Here is a 22,355-nt window from a genome sequence, read left to right on the forward strand (position 1 = left end):
TCCCGGCAGGATTCCTAGGTGCCAACAGTAACCGTAAGTATAGTTGGCTGAATTGTAAAATTCTTTGTTCATATCACCCCCCTTTCCAAACACAAACACACTATGCATCTGTTGTGCGTTGAGCCTTGTTTGCGAGTTTGCCGCAAACAAGTTTTCTGGTTTGGCAAACTGTCAAACACGAAAAAGTGCAACCTGTTTGTTTTTTTTTTGTGGCAGGGTAGTTCCTCTAACACATTTTCTCTTTACTTTTTTAGAAATCGTTCTGGGTGGGTTTCACTACTCCGTCCGTGCCGACACGCGTGTCCCGGAAGTCCGCGACTGGAGACGCTTGTCCGCGTGGAGCGACGGATATGCATTCGGCGTTCGAGTTGTACGTGGCCTGCCTGACTTCATTTGGGACGTCGTCGCCTGCTGCGTGCAGAAGGCCAGGTCATTGGAGGGGCCTATACGCCGGTCCCGGCAGGATTCCTGGGCGCCAACAGTAACCGTAAGTATAGTTGGCTGAATTGTAAAATTCTTTGTCAATATCACTACCCCTTTCCAAACACAAAAACACTATTCATCTGTTGGTTCATTATGATTTTGAGCGCTTTGAAATGCTGACTGAAACGCTTTTTCAACTGAACAACAATGTCCGAGATGGCGACATTGTCGGCGGCTCTGGCTCGATCGGTCTGTGCTGGCCTCAGCAGCGTTTTCTGGACCTCGCTGTAGTCCGTCGCGTCGCCAAATGAAAGCCGTACTGGTGGATTACCACACTAGCTGCAGACAATCTGACAAATTTGTGTTTATCGAAGAACAAGGACGGCGCAAACACTTTCTTTGCGGATAGGCAGTTGATTTTCACAAAAAGATCAATATCATCCTCCGTGTACTTGTCTTACGTCGTACAAAATCAACAGCTGGCCACTCCCGTTCAACAGACCATTGACAACGACGAATTTGCCAACCCGCTCGGACCTCTGGAGCGCGAAGCGCGCGTTCATCGACTACGACGATTACGCTGGTTACCAGTGCGGCCACGACCAGCATCTACCGAAGGCAAACCGAGCACGAACACCAACACCAACCATGCAGCCCAAGTCAGCGGCAGAATCGATGAGCCACCAGCAGCAGTGGCGTAAGTTTATCAAACATTCAAAATCCAACTTTTTCAAAACTTACCTAACCACCTTCTTATCTTCTCTACTGTAGGCGGGCAGAGGAGGCCACGAAGTCGCGGTGGTTTCCGTAGAGTCGGAGCTGGCAGGCGAAGGTGTTCGATTGAAGGCTCGTCATCGCCATCGGCCGAATGCGCTCGACTGTGTCGCACCGGTCGTTTTTGCCACGAAATCTCGCCCGGACCTCTGGAGCGCGAAGCGCGCGATCATCGACTATGACGATTACGCCGGTTACCCGTGTGGCCACGACCAGCATCTACCGAAGGCACACCGAGCACGAACACCAACACCAACCATGCAGCCCAAGTCTCGAACCATCAAATGATACTTTTTTCACTCATTTACAACACTGGGCCAGAATTGTAAATAATATTGGTTTATTCGATCTAATAAGTTAAGCTTACATTGAAAAGTGCCAACCGGAAAACAGCAGAGTGTCTTACACGAGATTGCAGCGGAAAGTCTTGTTCGGTAATTCTCCTTCAAATCGCACTGGACTAGTTCTGCGTAACTTGCCGTAGCCAGAATCGGAACAGCGCAATATCGGTGTAGATCGCGTACTTGCTGGCGTCACACTTGAGCGTGTTTGGATCCACCAGACCCTTGGAAACGACCCCCCGCAGGTAGTACTGATTGCCCCGCTTGATGACTAGCCCGCTGCCGGAATCCCCGTTGCACGGTACGGAACCTTCCCCGTCGCCGCAGAATATCCTCGCATTGCTCGAGTACATCCGCTGCAGGTTGTTGACGCACTGGCGCTTATCCACGATCTTCGACTTGATGTAGGTTGGCGTGGATGTCGTGCTGCCCAGTTCCGTTACACCCCAGCCGGCCACCAGACCTTGCTGTCCGACGATTTTGCTCAGATCGTTTTCTCCCTGCCACGGGCACACCGGGATGATGAAGTCGGTAAAGGTCAGGGTGATCGCCATCCGTAGCACGGCTACGTCCGCATCGTTCAGGTCGTCTTCCTGGACGTACTCGTCGTTCGGGATGATCTTCTCAATGTTGACGATCTTGGCGTTCTCGTCGAAGAAGTTGTCCTTGTTGTACATCCCGGGCACCGCTATCAGACGCTCGGGCCGTATGAATTCGTCGATTTCGTACACGCAGTGAGCGGCCGTGATGAGGTACCGATTGGTGATGATCGTGCTGCCGCAAGTGTACTTGGGATTGCGCGGTTGGATCTGATCGAACAGGGGCACTATCCACGGGAACTGACCCTTTTCCACAAGCTCCCCGTTGATTGTGAGGCGGTTCAGGAACGCACTCGAGGGACGACCACATGTGCTGTTGATGAAAGCAAGGGATTAGAATGGAGGTTTTGGGATCAAAACATGGTTTTGAAACTTACAAGCTGCCCGATGATTGCTGGGCCGGTGGTGTATCGGTCGTGGCGACGGGTTGTGGTCGGAACGCTTGCGTCGTTCGGGGACGTTGTGGTTGCGTTGGCCGGGGTTGTACGACCCGCGGAGGAGTGGTTTGCGGCTCGTTGTTCCAGGTTGGTCTCGTTTGTGCTGGGAATGGCTGCTGGGGTTGGGATTGAGGTTGAGGTTGGTAAATAGGACGTTGTGGGAACATTTGGAATCCCCCGCCGTTTTGACCATTGTTGGCGAGTTGGGTGTACAACGTGTGCTCCAAGTTTATAGTTGTTACAATCCTGCCCTGGGCACGATGGCCTGTGCAGATGGTCTGTCCGTTGAGGGCGATGTTCAGGACGGTGGGAAGAATGTTCTGTAGCGGGAAGTTTACCCGATACTGGGCCGGTTCTCCGCGGACAATGTCGTTGAACGTGGCTTCACGGGATTTGATCAGCGTGATGGAACCGACATTTTGCTGAAAATATAAAATTCAGTTTCAAGTGACTCGTGGCATGAGGAGTGTGATTAAATAAATGAAGAAGATGCTTTGGTTCTTGGTCGAGTGCAAAACCGGTTCTGGAAGCTGGACAGGAAAATTTTATTTGTTGAATATTTGTCTGCTAAACCTTCCCCAAGGCTACTGTTAAGGAGAACCGGTTCTGCGCAGATTTTTGTCAACCGGTGTGATTTAAGAGTGCCATCTTTGTTTAATTTGCATTTATTTTGGGTTTGGTTAACGTCGTTTGGTTTAAATACCTTGCGTCTCCATGGTATATTTGGTAATGTTGAGGCGTAAATCGTGAAGGTTCAATTTGAAATAACGTCTTTAGTCAGAATTTGATAACGAGAATGAACTCTTAAGAATCTACCATTCTTGGCGTTATCAGCATTTGATTGCTAGGTCAACTTAAATGTTCTACGTTACGTACAGTGGATTTTCCGTCCATTTGTAGAGATAAAGCAAAATATCCCCTCCAACAGTCATTCGTCTTGTTAATCAGGGGATTTTTTTTTCTGTTTTGTTAGTACTGCGAATTCGTAGCTTATGTTTGTGCAATGCGTAGATCTTAACAACTCACCGACGGAAGCTGCGTTCCGATGGACAGATCAACGTTGAGTTTTGCCACCTGGCCGACCTGGATGTTGTTGATCTCGATGTAGCCAAAGATTTGGTTTGTGCTGGGGTCCGCCTGGTAGGTAAAGGTGTCCGGACACGGAGACTGCAGATACTGACAGTGGGCAACATGTAGTACGATAAGCCAAATGACGAAGCACAGGGAATCTGCTACTGGGCTGCGACTCTTTAGATATTGACTCATTGTGCTATTTCCTGGAACTTTCGGAGAAGTTTTTGTCCTAGCCAAGCTCCTCACTCAAGATGACCGTTTTGTTGTTGTTGTTGAGGAACCGGTTTAGTTGGTAGCGGATGCTTCTTCCCCACCCGGGGACGTCTGTTTATCCAAACAATTCGCAGGTCCCGAAGGCCTGAGCAGTCCGCCAAACCGCAAGCCAATCCAACCGTGTCGTGTTACACTATCTCCATATACGCTAATTAAGCATAGCATGTGAACGCTGATCCAATCAACATTTTTCTTAATTATTGTTCCTCCAATTCAAGTTCACAGGTGTAGCAGCATCTCTCTCTCTCCCACGCGCGTTTAATCTCCCTCGTATGCAAAGATGTAACCCACACCCGCGACGCTTCCAATGTACGACGCCCAACACCCGACAACTTTGAAACGATCCTCACGCAAGCAGATCTACGCGTTCACTAACTCAAGTCGACGGGCGTTGAGCGTCGCTAAGCGATTCTCTCGCGATCGCTCCTCCTAGAGTGCAGCTGATCCGGAGTTCGCGCTCTCACTCTCCGGCGATTTTCGATCCGATCCTAGATGGCTTAGTGAGGCGCCGTCGTCGTGCGACTTAAGTTGGCGCGCGCGATAGATTGATGAGCCGAGACCAAACCTGTTTGGTTGGGACAATAAAAGTGCAGAAAATGTCCAGCTAGCTGGGGAAATCCTAGCTTTCTTGCGAACGATTGGTCGTTTCCCTTGGAGTCATGCGTGGTTATGGGGGTCACGGAAGGAGTGGTAGTTCCCGGAGAATGTCAAAAATACTATAGTTTTCTGAATCATTTTGATTTTTAATCAGCTACGATGATACTGAGAATATTAAATGGTCATCATACATACATCAACATCATAGTTTCCGTTTATTTCTCTATTTTAGTTTATTAAAAGTTTATCAAAACTAACATAAACGTTAAATATTTAACCTTCATAGCGCATACATACACCTGTGTGCGCATGATTGATTAAAATGATTTTATAGCATTTTTTCCCGAAAATCATAATTTTATTTTATTTCGCCGGATATTCACTTTTAAAAAGTCAATTCTTTTGATTGGAGCGTGTGAAGGGCGCCCAAATCTAACATAACTTGACAAAACTAAAGCTTTTACTGACATAGATTTCAAAAATGTCCAGCTGTGTTATTATGTCTATTTACTAATTAATCTAATTAACGGTTTAATAATAAAAAATAATTTAATTTGTTTGATAATGATTTATTTTTTGCTAGCATTATAATATTCCTCGCACCAACCGTCAGAGCTATCAATTTAAACAGGGCAAATCGTTGAATTGGGTCCTAAAATGGAGCTTAGATTGCTGATATTATTGTTTACAGCGATAAAGCTTATTTTTCTGAGTACAATGACCCTTTGTACGAGCACAAAGAGTTTAAAATGGATTTTTAAATCAATTTTGAAAAATTAACCTCGCGGTCCTTCTTGACAGAAAAGCTCCTACTTGACAGCTCGTTCCAAGGGGACCATAGTTGATCCATCGAAAAAATGTTGTCTTGTCAAAAAAAAATTTTGTATTAAAAGGAAAAAAAGTGATCAGAAATGGTTTTTAATCGTGTTTTTTACCGTTGTACATAAAAATTGACATAGGACTTTAGTACCCAATTAGGACAGCTGTTTCAACTTTGTTTTTCTCAATATATTTATTATTTTGTTGCTTTTTTGTTGAATGAATAGAACTGTTAAAAAGCCATTAAAAGATACACAGCAAAAAAAAAAAAAAAACGTTTGGTAAAGTGCATGCAAAAGCATGCACATTACCTTCGTCAACAAATATATTTAACCCCTTCCCGCCCAGAACAAAATCGAGATTTTTTACGATTTTCCTTGCCATTTTCTACTCAATTGACCAAATTGGATGGAATTTGAATTGTAGGCAATAAACATCTTAAATAACACTATCCGTGAGAATGAGATCATGTTATTAATTAGTGTTCGAGAAATTTAAATTTGAAGTGAAAAATTAGTGGTGCTCTGGTGCAACCATGGGCGATGGAGGGTTAATATTACGCACTGCATGTACAATTTTTGTAAACACGAAAAAAAGTTGCAACCGACGAGATTCAAACCCAGCATCATCAGTAAGGACAGGCGCCTTAGCCCGCTCGGCCAACAAACCGATGAAGAGCAGAAAGGATAAACGCATATATGAGCTTGAAATTCCGGTCAGGTATGTTTGGTAGCCATACTGCTACATTTTTTAGTGTGTAATATTACATAGAATTTCATAAAATAATGCACCATTTTGTTTACACCCAGGCATTTTACACGCAGCTGGATTACTACACCCAAACTCCGATGGTTTGACACCGACTGTTGTCAAACGAACGGGATCACTTTTTAGTTTGATACCTCTTTTACACGGAGTTCACACTCACTATCAAACGTGTGTTTTGATAGTGTGCGTTAGCGCCGTGTAAAAAATGACTAAAAAAGTGTCAAACGAAAAAGTGACCAACCACCGGGGGTTGAGTGTAACACTTTTCAAAATAAATGCTTAAAAGTTCTATTTTTCAGCACTGAAATGGATGCTGAAAAGTTGAACTTTTCAGCACTTGTTTCCAACATTAATACTTTTAAACATTTGTTTTTATTTTAACGGTTTATTGACAAAATACATGAACATTTGACCTATAATTCCACTCAAAGGCTATTTTTCGGAATTAGAAAAAATGTTGTGTGGAACTCGTTGCAAAACTTGCTTTTTTCAACACATAAACTACTATTTGATTTTTATGAAATGCCGCAAAAACTTTTTTTATCAATTAAGGATTAGACCTTTGTTTCTTTTAAAATTATAAAGTTTTTTTTTGAAAAAATATGTGTTTTTTGCCGATAGGTATACGCGAAGGTGGGTCTACGAGATCAAATAAAGAAGTTCATTTTTCGAGTGATTTTATAGCCTTTCCTCATTGAGGTGAGGAAGGCAAAACAGTGATTTTCAATGATTTTGAATATCTTGGAAGAAACAAAAATGCTTCCACACTTTCTGCTGCAACCTTAACGAATCAAGTGTGATGATTAAATTGATCACAATCGATTATTATTCTGTTCTCACGCGTGTAACTACTGAATCTGTTTAAATTTATTAGTTGCTATCATGTGAGCTTTGCATCGTTTTTGATTACACTCGTCGGGAAAAAATAAAATACGCCTCGCGTTAGGCTTCTCGTGCTGTCATCCATTGATCATGCAGAATTAAATTTAAGATTAAGTTTATTCCAATATACAGTTACAGTTTAAAACTAGGAAATTCTTTACATTTTGGTACATGTTTCGCGACACGTCAGACATTATCGCTGATGACTTCGTTGACGGTAACGCCGTTGCTGAACTCGTTGCCCCGCTTGCTGTACGTGACGACCTTCACCGACTGATTTCGGCGCCACTTTTTGTAGCCCAAATGCAGCCCGAAGGCGAGCGCCAGCAGCAGGACAACGGCAAAGATGGCCACCAGGAAGGCTACCATGCCGACTAGGTGGCCCATTTCCGCCTGCATGGCCTGGATCTTGCGGTCACTCCGGAGCAGCAGGAACTGGGTGTGGTTGTTGAGGCCACGCATGTTGTAGTACAGGCCGTACATAAAGTACGTCATGCTGCGGCCCAGGTTCTTGACCACGTTCATGTCGCGCTTGACCTGGTTCAGCGTGTACTCGGGCTCGAAGTTTTCGTTGATGTCCGAGTCGGCCACGTGGCTGCCGTTGATGTAGCAGTCCCGTGGGTCGGTGGTGGTCGTAATGTGGGTGCTGTTGAGATACGCGTAGAGCTTGTCGAAGTAGGAGCAGTTCCAGCGATTGAAGGACAGGGATATCATTTCGAGGTACGGGAAGTTGTGGGACATGTGTTCGTAGTCGATCAGTTCTTGCAGGTAGTTGAAGTTTAGGCTCATGTACTGGAGGGTTTTTAGTTTCGAGAGGTGGGAAATGTTGAGTCGGACGAAATCGTTCTGGGACAGGTCAAGGTTTAGGACGGAGTCGGATTTGAGTAGACCTTCCATGTTGTGTTCGTTGAGACTGCAGTTTTGCAGGCGGAGTGTAGCGAGGGTTGGAATGTTCTGGATGGAATATTTGAGGTTGTAGTCGAACTTGGAAACGTTGTTGGATGAAAGATCCAGATACTCGAGCTGACCCATTTCATGAAGACCAACAATGTTGTCCAAATGGTTGTGCGACAGGTCGATGTGTTCAGCGGAGCCAAACTGGAACAAATCGGCATCCTGGATGTCATTGTGATGCGCTTCCAGCGCTCGTACGTTGTATGTTCGATTGACGAACAGAATGTTGATGTGGTTGTTGTCAACCTTTAGCAGCCCAATTTCTTTGGCCTCGATGTAGGGCATTTTACGCAGGTTGTTGAATGATAGGTCAATTTCAAACACTTCCTCCACCATCGAGAGTGAATCGAAAATGGCTGACGGGAGGAACGATATCTGGTTGTGATCCATTAGCAGAGACGACAGGTGATCGTTAAAGTGAAACTGATGTTCATTTATCGTGATCAGACAATTCTCCCGCAGATTCAGCGATTCCAGCGCATACAGTCGATTGAAAGCTTCCCTCTCGATGGAATGTATCAGGTTGTACGACAGATCCAGGTCCATTAGCCGTATCAGCGATCCGAACGTCAAATTACCCACGCTCATGATTCGATTGTACGACAGATTCAGCATTTCCAGCGAGTAGAACTTCAAGAACGTCAGTTCGTTCAACGCTTCAATGTTGTTGTAGGAAAGATCCAGCTCGTAGATTTCGTACCCGTCCCCAACGATGCTGCTCAAATGCCAGTGGACCTCCCGGTAGCCCTGCCGGGACAGATCCACCTCGGTTTTGTTGTCCATCAGGTGCAGTGCATCCTCGGTCAGGATGCCGTCCCAGTTGTGCGAAGTCGCCCGGAACTGTTCCATCCACGTCCTGTGGCGATCGCTCTTCGATCCTACGCACTCGTCTGCGCGCACGTGCCACCACGTCCCGATCGTCAGCAGCGACAGCAACGCCGCAAAAACCCGTAACCTGGAACCGGAAGAGACACAAAAACAACATTGTAGAATACATTGCGGTAGTACGATATGGGTGGAAAAGTTTGTTGCTTCGTAGAAAATTCTAACACGTGCCCAGTGATTACATGGCCAGTTGTGGGCCCGGTATGGACGACGTGTTCAAACTTTCCAGGTGTGCTGCAATACACAGCACATGACAGCGAGTGATGATCGGGACGTGACTTTTTGATTTGAATTCAATGTAGGGGGGTTGGGCACTTAACAAAGCCATCTCAAACGGGCGAATAATGAGGATTTACGCCTTGTTTGATTTATTGATCCTGATGTGCTATCGTCTAATTAGTTGAAGGTTAAATTCAATATTTTAATATTTTTCAATATTTTAAAAGTTTAGCTAACGGTTTCTACATCGTTGAAGATCTCACGAGATCCCCTCTGCGGGACCGTTTTGATATTCAAATTCGAGTCAAACCTGTTCGTGGCTTGGTTTTGCCCACAATTCAGTCGTGCAGCTCAATCGTTTTAGTTCTGTTTAAGTGTAGAAGATGATCAGCATGGCCGTTCCAAAATTCGTTCCAAGCGCTCATTTCCACACTGTGAAGACAATAGTTGCACTGCTATTCTGGTTTTGTGCCATCTCCGGCCAATTGCTGCAATCGCCCTGTCCGAATATTTTCACCTACCAGCTGGATCCGACCAGCCAGCAGATCTACGGATACATCGAGATCCCAAATCTACGCGTGGGTAGTGTTGCGAAAGTGGACGTTGAGCTGTCGATAGCTGCCCAGGTGGCTGCCGTAAGTGCGATTTTGTTCTCAAATTGAATTTGTAGTAAAAATGTTTGTTTCTTTTTTTGTAGAATAATTTCGGCTCGCTGGCACTGATCAAAACTCGCGAAGAAACCGGCAAGGATATCCAGAAGGGACTGCCAGCGCAGTACAAGATTGTTTTCCCGAGAAAGGACATCATTCCAACGGTGAAATCGATCAGCGTCAACGGAAAGTCAGTCTGCAACGGGACACGCGCCCAGGGAAGGGTTTTGACCGCGATCCGGTTGGCGCATGTCCTGAAGACTAAGCTTAAATCGCCCAGCAGTGTCGAAACCCTGCGGGTTATTGATCGATCGACAAAGGTGAAGCCAGCTGTGAAACAGTTTGATCTATTGCCCAAGGTTCAACAGATGCACGCTCCGCTGCCGTTTAATAATGAGTAATCGTTGGTCGGTCAAAGGTTTGTTCATAGGTGTTAATTTGTGTCGTTACCTTTCAGCATTTGTGGGAAAAAGATTGTTAATTTCACAATCCCCCTGTCAACAAACGGAAAACGTGCATCGAAGGGTCAATTTCCATGGATTGCCCCAATTTTCATCGCAAATTTGGTTCGAGGAGAGAAGCCAATCTACATCTGCGCAAGTACCATCATAACCGCCAACCACGTTCTAACCGCCGGTCATTGTGTGTTTCTGGCGGATGAACTGATCAAACCACATCGACTTCTGGTGGCCGCCGGAATGCACAACATTGACAACTTTTTCGACGAAGATGCCGTCTTCTCCCGGGTCCAATCTGTAATCCCTCACCCAAATTACGTGGAAAGTGACGTCCAGAACGAGGCGGACGTGGCCGTCCTAAAACTAGCGAAAACCCTTCCCTACACGCCCTTCATCGTCCCAATCTGTCTGTGGAAGGGTGACGACAACCTGGACCGCGCCGTCAACCTGGTCGGAGTGGTTGCCGGATGGGGTCTTACGGAGCAGGGAACCTCCGGCAGTCCGCGCTTTTTCCAAGCTCGGATAGTGTCCCGCGGTCAATGCAGTGCCGTTACGCGACGGGCCCTGAACAATAAGGTGTTCTGCGCCGACGGAATGGGTGCGAACCCGTGCACCGGAGATTCCGGCAGTGGGATGGTGGTGTGGCAAGGTGATCGGTACTACTTGCGTGGGTTGGTGTCCAAGGGGCAGGTGGACGGCAGCACGCTGCAGTGTAATATCAGGAGTTATGGAATTTATACCGATATTGCGCCGTATCGGTTTTGGCTGAGGACCATCATTGGGTAATGTTGAATTTCAGAATGATGAATAGACTAAAAAATCGTCAATAAATTATTTCCACTAATCGATATTGCTTTTATTTTGTTTTATTTCGAAAAAAATCTGATTTAAATAGAAATCTCAAAGTAGAAATTTGTACTACAGTGTGTACTACAGAAATAGAATATACAGTACTTATAACCGTTGAACGTGGCCCAGTCAGCGAATGCTACTTGCTAACTGGGCTAAACGAAAAATTACAAGGGGACCACCGATGCATAATGTTTTTCTGCTGAATGATTAAAATAAAAGTTACTTAAATTTATTTACAATGCTTACTATTCATATTTCTTCAATTGTGACTTGAAATTAAATAAATGTTTTGAACAAGTTTTTGCATTTTTTGAAAATGATTTTTGCATCCATTAACCCCTTGGTCATTTCGGTTTGTTTTTGTCGTTTGTCTGCTTTTTAACTGGGCAGTTATCGAGCGCCCAGTTACCGAACAACTACTGTATTTTGTCCAAAACAGTGCTTAAACGGGGAATGCTCATCAGCTGAACCTTAGCGACTTTGAAAGTGCCTTCAGTAAGTCTTCATCAATGTCAACGAAACTTGAATGCATACAAAAAGCGCCTGCCATGATCGTCTTTTCGAAGTGACCGTTAGTGAACGCACACGAAGTTGAAACAAATGAAATCGTGGTCGGCACTCAAACTGCCGCAAGGCACATGCTGTATTTCTCTCTCTCTCTCGCTCTCTCTCTCTCTCTCTCTCTCTCTCTCTCTCTCTCTCTCTCTCTCTCTCTCTCTCTCGCTCTCTTTTCTGTTCGTCCGAGGATGCGTGGTTACAGCAATGATTTGAATGCAGTCGTGGAAAAGGTGATCTGAATTTCGTTGGAATATCAATCTCACATGCTCTGTGCTAATGTTGAAACTGCCTGGAGTCATGGGGATTCTAAGGTGTTCTAAAAATGAAAATTTTGAAACGAGAATATAATAGTCAGGTTGACGTTGTGAAGTGAGCGAAGCGCTCAGTCATAATTCCCCCAAAAACGGTTACAAGCCGTGAATTCAACATAACAGGGTCGGGTGGGCATATATTTGGAAACCTTTAACATTACGGCTTGATTTCATTTAAACAAAAGTGCTCGAATCGGTCTAAAAATCGTTCTGGGGGTTTTCTAGGTGAAATAACTAGACCCGTATTTTTTGTTCGTTCATTAGAATGTCCTATACCGTTTTAGGGTGGCCGAAAAATTTCCATTTTCGTAGATTTTCGTGAAAATCACAGTTTTCAAAAAATCTTAACTCCTAGCCATTTTACTCGTTTTAAGCTTTTTTGGACGCAAATGATTAGTTGATTTTTCACAGAAAAAAAATTTAAAAAATTAAATCCAGCCTAACATTTGAAAAAGGTTGTATGAATCTTTAAAATGTCGTTTTGACAATGTCTGATCAGATTCCTCAGGTAATTTTACGTAATAAATGGAAAGAGTTTATTAATCCTCTACAGCCCAATTTTTTTACGAAAATTTTTATTTTTCCCGTGTTTAGGAGGTCATTTTGAGCAATTATTGTTCTACGAAAAACTTTGCTTTTCTTGATTTATGTTTTTCTTGTTTCATTTTAAGTATTATAATTTGCATTTATCTTGTTTAGTTTATGTTTGTTTTTGGTAGTATTTAGCCTATTCTAACACCTTCTATCATTACATTTTTCCTATCTAATAATTTTTTGCTTGTTTTTCACATTTTCTGCGATAAATTTTCACCATCATCATTTAAATTGTTTAAAAAATCGTATAGGCATAGTCTGGGGCAATATAAAAATTACTACATACTTCATTTTACTTAAAATACAGGGAAAGTTAGTAAAAAACACGGCCAAAGTTGACCCCTAAAAAAATGTCATTTTTTTTAAACATTGTTAAAGTCACATGAAACAAGTAAAACTTCCAATCCATAAATTTTCTGAAATTTAAAGAGTTCTTCTTTCCAATGCATTTTAAAGATAAAAAAAATTAAAGATCAACTTCACTCACGAATCTTAAAATAACATTGAAAAAAAAAACTTGATTTTATAGAACTGGTGGAGCCAGATTCAGCATTTAAAGGAATTTTAGTGTCATGATTTAAATTGAAAAATCAATAAATTATTTTATTATGTACCCCAACCTCTGACTCACAACTTTTCAAGTAAAAAAAATACAAAACCATCTCTCAAAGATTCTTCAAAGTCAATCAAAAACATCTTTATCATTTGACCTTTCCTTCAGGAAATAAAATTCGTTGACTTTGCTGAGAGTATTCAAATTTTCGCACTTTGATTGGGTATAGTTTGATAGACCAAATCCGTTGACCACATTTGTTAAGAAAAACATAATTTTCCTCCGCAAACTATGCAGAAACCGTAATTTATACAGTCCAACACCCGTGGGACTGCCAAAACCAGTTTTCGGGTAAAGTTTTTGGAATACTAACTTTGGCGGAAGGTTTTAGTTTCTAGCAAGTCTAGTCTGGCACGGTCCGGCGTTGCACGCACAACGTATGATATTTGAGATTTTCAAAAATGAAGCACAAAGGATTCGATCTAGAAGTTTCTATAGTGAGCTTATGTGTGCACATTTTGGGCCTTCTAGGACTGGGAGTCAACGGTCAGTACCTGCAGTCACCATGTCCGAACATCTTCACCTATCAGCTGGATCCGTCTTCGAGGGAAATATTTGGCTACGTCGAAATTCCGGATCTTCGCGTCGGCGATGTGGCCAAGCTCAATGTGGAACTTTCGATTGCAGCCGAACTGACGAAAGTGAGTAACGAGTCAAATTAGGTTGGGAATAGTCCTGAAGATAATCTACTTTGCAGAACAACTACGGTTCCATAGCGCTGATCAAAACGCGTGAACAAACGGGCAAAGACATCCTGAAGGGACTGCCGGCTCAGTACCGGATAAACTTCCCACGGAGAGATGTAATTCCATCGATGAAGATGATCAAACTGAACGACAAGATCATTTGCAGTGGGTATCGTGCCCAGGGTCGGTTGGTGACCACGGTCCGCTTGGCGCACACCCTGCAGATCAAGTTCAAAACGGCGAGCATCGTTACCCAACGGGTCATCAACGGGGAGCGTCAGGTTCCGCAAATCGGAACCGTGTCGAATCAGTTTGATGCTCTTACGAGGATTCAACAGACTCCAGTGACGCTTCCAGTCAATAATAGGTGAGTTTTATTCTCTCAGGTTATTAAGATGAGTTCAACAGAGGTCGTCTCTTCAGGGTTTGTGGCAAGGCAGTGACCGATATTTCCGTTTCGTTGGCAATCAACGGGAAGCGTTGCGAGCCGGGACAGTTCCCCTGGATAGCGGCAATCTACTACAGAAGTCCGCACCGGGGCGAAAAGCCGATCTACATCTGTGGCGCCACAATCATCAACCCGCGTCATCTCGTAACCGCTGGGCACTGTGTCTTCCTGGCGGATGAGCTGATCCGGCCGGAGCGATTGCTCACGGCGGTCGGAATCCACAACATTGACAACTTTTTCGAGGAAACGGCCGTGTTCTCCAACGTGAAGCAGATCTTCCCACATCCGGCGTACATCGATGAAGATTCGCTGAACGAAGCCGACATTGCCGTGATACGCCTGGTTAAAACCCTCGTCTACACCCCGTACATACTTCCAATTTGCCTCTGGAAAGGCGACGACAGCCTGGATAAGGTGGTCAACATGGATGGTCTGGTTGCGGGTTGGGGCGTTACCGAGAAGGGCACCACCGTAATTCCAAATTACTTCCGGGCGCGGATCGTCAGCAAGCGGCAGTGTAGTGAAAATTTGGGCCGGACGTACTCCCACAATACGAAGATCTTCTGTGCCGACGGGCTTGGTGCGGGACCTTGCAACGGTGATTCGGGGTCGGGATTCGTGATGCGCCGAGGTGATCATTACTATTTGCGGGGGTTGGTATCGCGGGGGAGGGTTGAGCATGATACGTTGAAGTGTGACATCAAAAAGTACGGAATTTACACCGACATTGCGCCGTTCCGGTTTTGGTTGAGAGATACCATTGAGATTCCTAACTTTGGTTGAGAGGGGTTTCTGAAACCATTTGAAGCTATCAAGTGATTGTGAAATAACAGTGTTTGTTCGTGTTTATGAAAAATTTACTTTATAAGGTTAAAATAGAATTAACTTTAAACCGAATGAAATTAGCTTTACAGAATAAACTTGCTTACTGAAGCCAAAAAGGGGGATATTTGACTTAAAGAGAAAAAAGGTCGATTGCACAAAAAGGTGCAAATTAACATTACAAAAGTTCATTGAAAAAAAATAAAATAAAATGTTAAAGGAAAGTGAAAAAAATCGATAACTTCCTGGATAAAGAAAAATATTAGACACAGTCTTCCCACGAACTCGGAACACTTTTGTGGTAGTTTATTCATAGGATTCAAAATGAAACTATATCTTTTACCCTACTATTTTTAGGACCTTGTTTAGCCCATTCTTTTCAATATTTTTAGTAAAAGAACATCTGTTTTAACAAAATACTTCAAAATATTTAATAATACCAGACAGCATAACACTGTTGTCATTTTGCTTTATATTGTTCATATTGTTTTATAATTGTGAGATGTTATTTCTATGCCCACAATTATGGAATTTTCCTGAAAATTTCACAAAAATTTCGTACAATTTCAAACAGCATAATGAAACACGAGTTTCATTATTTTGTAAAAAAATGCACTCCTGAAAAGAACTCAGGCATCCATTTCAGTGCTGAAAAGTAGAACTTTCAACACTTTTATCAAAAAGTAACATTTTTTAATATTTTTTTTTGTTTTGAACGGTATATTTACATAAAACATGGATGATTGACATACAATTTTATTCAAAAAGCGTTTTTCGGAATTGCCTGCACTGTATGAGGGATGACGGTCGATGCACAAAAGCTTTCTCTTTTGGGAATCTGCCTACTACATTAGGGTGTAATAACAAAATCGATTTTCCAGCACAGTAATTTTTCAGTTCCTTTTGGGGTACTAAACAACCCTCCAAAGTTTGAGAACGATTGGTTTAGTCCTCGCTATGCGCAAAGCGCTTCAATTTTCCGTATAAATCTGTCTGAGAAAAATCATTTTTTAAATTTTGATATTCAAAAAATACACATTTCACACTTAATCAAAATCGAATCATATTCGGATGCTCTGGAAGGTGCTCTACAATTTTCTCAAAGAGAGTATGGTGCTAATTTGCTCCTGAAAGAAGATACAGAGCAATTCTCTACCAAAAACCGAAAATGGTTTTTTTTGGTATTTTTTGATTTGGCTCAAACTTTGTGGGGGCCTTCCCTATGACCAAATAAGCTATTTTGCGTCATTGGTTCACCCATACAAGTCTCCATACAATTTTGGCTGCTGTCCATACAAAAATGGTATGTAAATATTCAAACAGCTGTAACTTTTGAGTTAATTTTCTGATCAATTTGGTGTCTTTGGCAAAGTTGTAGGTATTGTTGAGGACTTTTGAGAAAAAATAGGTACACGGAAAAAAAATTGCAGATTTTTTAATCAACTTTTTTTTCACTAAAACTCAATTTCCCAAAATAAGTATTTTTTGATTTTCGAGATTTTTTGATATGTTTTAGGGGACAAATAATCCGCAACTTTTGAGCCATAGAGAAACATGGTCAAAAAATCTGTCGCCGAGTTATGAATTTTTGAAAAATAGTGATTTTTGGAAAAAAAAATCGAAGTTTCATGCAAAAACAAGTTTGACATTATTTTTTAATGCAAAATTGAATTTGCAATCGAAAAGTACTTTACAGATTGTTTGTTAAAGGGCTCCGTTTTCAAGATATCGCCACCGAATGTTTGATTTTAGCGAAATATTTGCAGTTTTTCATTTTTTAAAAATAGTAACCATAAGTGACCACTTCTAAAAATATTTTTTTTTGAAAAATTCAGAAAATTTGCTGTAAAATTGTATAAGAGACATTGAAGATTGGACCTCGGGTTGCTGAGATAGAGCCGCTTTAAGAAAAAGAAACACGAAAATTGAAGTTTTCTTAATCTCACCAAAATAACGCACCATTTTCTAATGACGATATCTCGATATTTCTCTCCGATTATCAATGTTAACACATGAAACATTCGTGAAATTTTCCGATCTTTTCGAAAAAAATAATTTTGAAAATTTTTAAATCAAGACTAAAATTTTAAATGGACCAAACATTGAATATTACGCCCATTTAAAATGCTAGTCTTGATTAAAAAAAAATCAAAATATTTTTTTCGAAAAGATCAGAAAATTTCACGAATTTGTCATGTATTAAAATTGAAAATCGGCCCCCACAAAGTTTGAGTCAAATAAAAAAAAAAAATACAAAAAATAAAAATGGTCGAAGTCGGCCGATTTCGTAGAGAGTTGCTTTACAGCGTCCTCAAAACTCGCCTAAAACGTGATGCAAGCTGCATCATTTTATAGGAACAAGTTAGCACCATACTCGCTTCGGAAAAGTTGTAGAGCACCTTCCAGAGCATCCGAATATGCATCCGGTTTCACTATAGCATGAAACGTGGGTTTCTGACATATGAAAATCCAAAAAATGAATTGAATCGCTATACGCAAAGTGAAGAATTAACCAATCGTTCCCAAACCTCAGGAAATTGTTTAGTACCCCAAAAGGAACTGAAAAGTTGCTGTGCGCACTAAATTTGGACACCTTTATTTTTTTTTCCATACAATCATTAGGCTGGTACAAATATTTTTAAAAGTTTTTGTCACCCCCCCCTTCAAAAATGGCCCGAAAAATCAGGGGGCAAAAAAAAATATTTTTACAATAAACTTCAAAATTTCAATGAAAATTCAAGTGCAACCAGCTGAAATCAAATTAAAATACATTCTTCTGCGTTTAAAATTATATTTAGCATGTTTGGGTTTATTAAAAAAATCTTATGATTTTTTGAAAATTTTCGATGCAAAATCTTTTTTTTCGATACAATTTTTGTTTTTGTCAGATCTTAGATTTTTTGAAAACTAATGATTGCAAAACAACTGAACTAGTGTAAAATGCATTTTAAAACACTTTTTTCATTGAAATGTGAAGACTATGGCTTGTTATTTAAATTTTTATTTTTTTTTATTTTTTGCTCCCCCCTTGACCTCGGCCAGGGCCGAGGGACAAAAACTTTTTTAAATATTTGCATCGGCCTTATCATACTAATGCAAATTATCTGCTTATGTGAAAAGAAAACAAAAACTCAAAGACATGATGTTATATCATACGATATTTTTTTTCAGTTTCAAAACTTCATTCAGCTTAAAAAAATAAAATGCTTTTTTTTATTGTTTTTGTTTTCAATGCTATACATATTTTGAAAATTTGTGAAAATGTTCAATTTGAATTTTTGAAAATTAAACAGAAAAATTTTAATAAAATAATAAGGTAATAAGCTAATATCGACTAAAAATACGTAACCATATTTTGTTTCTAATGATGGCTGAAATTTGTTTCTAATTAAGCAAATTTAAGTTCTAGTTTTTGTCCGAATCTTCCTTAAAAAAAAAAAAAACATTTAAAAACCCTAAAAATTAGGGGGCAAGAAAAATAATTAAGACTAAAGCTGAATCTTTATTAGTACAAATTTTTAAAATCGATTGTAAGCTACACTCAATCCCCGGTGGTTGATCACTTTTTCGTTTGACACTTTTTTAAGTTTGTACCACGTTGGTTGGTCAAAGTCAAACTAAAAGGTGACGAACTGTCATTTTTTACAGGGCGCTCACGCACACTATCAAAACAAACGTTTGGTAATTTGTGTGAACTCCGTGTAAAAGGGGTATCAAACTAAAAAGTGACCCCGTTCGTTTGGCTACAGTTGATGTCAAACCATCGGGGTTTGGGTGTTTTCGGAATATATTCTATAATTATTACACCGGGCTTTCTCCAGATAAAACAGCTCCGTCAGCCACAAGTTCAAAATGAGGAATGAGGAATGGATATTTATATATTTTGTATCAAATAAAGAGTTTTTGGAGCACAGATCGGTCAAAGACTATATCATAAATTCTTTGATTTTTTGCTAATTGTAGATAGTAGCATAACTGTAATGATGTATAAAGCATTTTGTGATACTTTCCGTCAAAAAGAAAAACAAACTTGAAATTTGAAATATATTTTTTATTAATTTGTTTTCTCCCGAATTTAAATTCGAAACTTGAAACAAGAACAGAGAGAAGTAATGTTTTCGTGGAAAATAATAATGGTTAAAATAGTGGTGCAGTAATTAACCAAAGCTGAGATTTGGGGTACTTTTCTACAGCTGTCTAATTCAAGCGAGGTACCGTAAACTGGGGACAATCGGGACACATGGGGCGAATTGGGACAGCAGTTTAAATTATGTTGGAGCACAATATTTTGATTGTTCTGGTTGGTCAGAACAGGCTCAGACCAACAAAATGGGTACATCTATTTCCAAATTTAAAAGCATTAAGTGCTCTAAAACTGCTGTCCCTATTGAGACTGAAGTACCGATTCGACCCAGAGTTTACTGATACAATGGGAGAACGAATTGAGCAGGGGAAGGGAAAAATTTACAAAATAACCTTCGAAACGGATCTGGTACATTTCGCCGAATGGACATTTTGCCGATTTTTAGGTACTGTTTGGGGGTCATCCAAAAATCACGTAGACGCTGAGGGGGTTGTGTGTGGGTTGTTTTATGGTTAAGATTTCGACATTGTATAAATGGTTGAGAGATGGTCTCTTACGCTATTTAAAAGAAAGTGTTTTTAATTTCAGGTATTTTAAAAATGCTCTTTTTTAGTTTTTTTGTTGTTGTTTATGCTCTTTTTTTTTTGTTTAAAAAACTGCTGCATAAATTCACGGAAAATATTCAAAATTATTTGTTTGAAAAAGAGTGAAACAAAAAAAAATATTTTAAAACAGTGGATAATTTTTCCACAGCCATGTACATTGAAGTCAGATTTTTTAAAGAACTGCTCATGTTTTAAAGAAATTCAAAAACATGATCAAGAAAGTTAACTTCGCATTAAAAACCATCAAAAGAACTCCTCTTTTTTAAAAGAATGTGGAAGCACAACATTATTAAAAAAAAGAGTAGACAATTTCCAGAAACTTTTTTGTTGAAGTCATAAAATTTCGAATTAAATACTATGATAAGAACTGCTCATGTTTTAAAGAATGGAAAAACACAAACAAAAATGTTTACATAGATAAAGATGTCTCAAAGAATTGATGTTTTTCCAAACATGTTCTGATCTAGACTGACAACTATACTTAAAACCATCAAAACAACTGCTCTTTTTTAAAAAGTATGTGAAAGCACAAAAAAACAATACTATTGATGATTCTATGAAAAGTTTTTTTTGCCAAATCAAATTAGATTATGATAAATTCGTTTTCATACTTTTTATTTTTATATGATTTTTCATTTTGTCGCAAAAGTTTGCATAAACAAAGTAGTCTTATTTATTGACAACTGTTCCGCTGAGTTATCTTGATTTTTTTTTGGAGTAAGTTTAATAGTTTAATATTTTTTTGTCCTTTTCATATATTTTTTTCATTTTTTTTCCTTTTCGGCGAAACGTCCCATTCGGCGAAACGACATTCGGCGAAATGACCCTCGGCGAAATGACCCTCGGCGACCTGACATTACACAAGATGTCTTATGTGTAATGTTTTCCACTGACGCAGCTTAACTTGATGATCAATCACCGTACTCACAAATCGGGAATCGCTCACAACAAACGGGAATCACAATAGTGTTGATATCAAATCTAATTACATCTACATTTAATTAGACGCTGCATATTTTATTGCGATACCGGTTATGTCATTTATGTTAAATTCATCTTCTTTTTTACTGCCTTTTACAACTATTTTATCGTACCAAATAAAGATAAAAGTAAATTTCTGATGAGCCTGCTAAGAAAAATAAAGGTTCTGCTCTCGTCATCAGCTGATGTCAGGTTTTTATGATTGCTCAGTGTCTCGCTTCATTTGGTCTGTTTGTTTCAAAGATCTAAAAGTTTAAACAAATTTGCAAAATCATTATCGCGTGTACAGAAAATTCCCAAAATAATCTTTGAATAACCCCACCAACTGCATCACTAGTATGTCAACCATGATACGGAAAAGAGATTCGCAACTCTCCAGTTCCGACTTTCCCAGCTAATGCCCGCCGACCACTTCCTGTTTTGCATCTGTTTTCGCCCGACATGACAAAAAAAGCTCATCTCTCTGCACACACTCCCGAGCCCAGCGCGTGGTCAAGGTCGACCAGCTGAAACTAATATTTTATAGTCATCAACTAAGTACCGACCAACCGACTGACTGACTGACTAGTTGGGCGTCATCGTCATCGCCAGCGATCGTCCCCAGACTACGGTAGAACATCGCTGGTTGAATTTGTGGGGATTCACACATATTTCGTTTACAGTGTGTCGTACGACCGGCGTGCTACTGTACCAGAGGGAAGATTCTACGGGCGCGATAGAGCTAATTCTGCGTCATTACCCTACCACAGTGATACACATTAATTATTCACCTCACGTCGGCGGATCTTCATACCTGGTTCGATGCATTCCTGAGGTTCTTCGGTACGGCTGGTCCGCTGGATGCTCAATCCACCCTCGCGTGTTCTCAACCGGTGATCTGGAGCGACATAGATCACCAATGCCCACTTGTGAAGAGTTCACGATCCACACCAGTTGCCGGTTTGATATCACGCCAAGCTTTCTGTTTGTCTCTCCACGGCAGAAAAACAAACATGGACCACACTTTTCACTGCAGCTGTAGAATGATAATGCGCAACGATTGGCGGCAGGTGATTTCCAACTCAACGTGAGAAGAGTAGCTGATGATGCACACGAGCTGGCTGCGTCGCGGTTTGCCTGCTACTAATTCCCTGAAACAACCGCACAGTGTTTCCCTCAGATATCGATGACTGACGTAACTTGACTGCACTACCGGACTCTACAACATACACACACACACGGATTTCCCACGGATGACCGACGATCGCGACCGCTCAGGTGGCCAGGTTCTCGACGACTGGACGCGGCGCCACACTGTTGGGCCAGCAGAACGGCACTGATCGTGCCTTACCGGGCGTTCTGAACAAATATACTGGACTATCGTGAAACAAACGTTTTATCATCGTTCGACGGCGGCATAGGGATGCCCAAGCAAGTTAACACTAAAACGCCCAACGTTATGCAACCTAAGTTCCAGCTGTAACGGAGAAACCCCCCAAGGTAGGCATCCCGCACGACACTTTAGAATAAAGCTTTTCGAGCATCCCTCGTAGTTCATTGCGCACTTCAAATCAGGAGCGATCGATTGACGATCAGCGCGGTTTGGATAACAACCCCTAAAATAATCAACATTATGGAGAGGGATGGACTCACAACTGTGCGCAAAAGG

At 41.2% G+C, this 22,355-nt stretch overlaps 4 protein-coding genes across 4 annotated transcripts; 2 read left to right on the forward strand and 2 right to left on the reverse strand.

Annotated features, from left to right (window-relative positions):
• Positions 1 to 1,500: 1,500 nt before the first annotated feature.
• LOC6049029 (CLIP domain-containing serine protease B15) lies at positions 1,501 to 4,321 on the reverse strand. The gene is made up of 3 exons (XM_001865810.2): positions 3,601 to 4,321; positions 2,515 to 2,996; positions 1,501 to 2,450 (listed from the first exon to the last, which is right to left on the reverse strand). Exons 1-3 carry the CDS (start codon positions 3,838 to 3,840, stop codon positions 1,658 to 1,660), a joined length of 1,515 nt encoding a protein of 504 aa, XP_001865845.2. The 5' UTR covers positions 3,841 to 4,321; the 3' UTR covers positions 1,501 to 1,657.
• Positions 4,322 to 7,085: 2,764 nt separating this feature from the next.
• On the reverse strand, positions 7,086 to 22,037 carry LOC6049017 (toll-like receptor 6). The gene is made up of 2 exons (XM_038259799.1): positions 21,501 to 22,037; positions 7,086 to 8,896 (listed from the first exon to the last, which is right to left on the reverse strand). The coding sequence occupies exons 1-2, from the start codon at positions 21,512 to 21,514 to the stop codon at positions 7,174 to 7,176; spliced, it is 1,737 nt and encodes a 578-aa protein (XP_038115727.1). The 5' UTR covers positions 21,515 to 22,037; the 3' UTR covers positions 7,086 to 7,173.
• Positions 8,903 to 10,989, forward strand: LOC6049015 (serine protease gd). Its single transcript, XM_001865812.2, has 3 exons — positions 8,903 to 9,680; positions 9,743 to 10,092; positions 10,153 to 10,989. Exons 1-3 carry the CDS (start codon positions 9,429 to 9,431, stop codon positions 10,937 to 10,939), a joined length of 1,389 nt encoding a protein of 462 aa, XP_001865847.2. The 5' UTR covers positions 8,903 to 9,428; the 3' UTR covers positions 10,940 to 10,989.
• LOC6049018 (serine protease gd) lies at positions 13,014 to 15,154 on the forward strand. Its single transcript, XM_001865813.2, has 3 exons — positions 13,014 to 13,722; positions 13,779 to 14,134; positions 14,191 to 15,154. Exons 1-3 carry the CDS (start codon positions 13,483 to 13,485, stop codon positions 14,996 to 14,998), a joined length of 1,404 nt encoding a protein of 467 aa, XP_001865848.2. The 5' UTR covers positions 13,014 to 13,482; the 3' UTR covers positions 14,999 to 15,154.
• Positions 22,038 to 22,355: the final 318 nt, after the last annotated feature.

This window comes from Culex quinquefasciatus, chromosome 3, assembly GCF_015732765.1.
Source record: "Culex quinquefasciatus strain JHB chromosome 3, VPISU_Cqui_1.0_pri_paternal, whole genome shotgun sequence".
NCBI classification, from domain to species: Eukaryota; Metazoa; Arthropoda; class Insecta; order Diptera; family Culicidae; genus Culex; species Culex quinquefasciatus.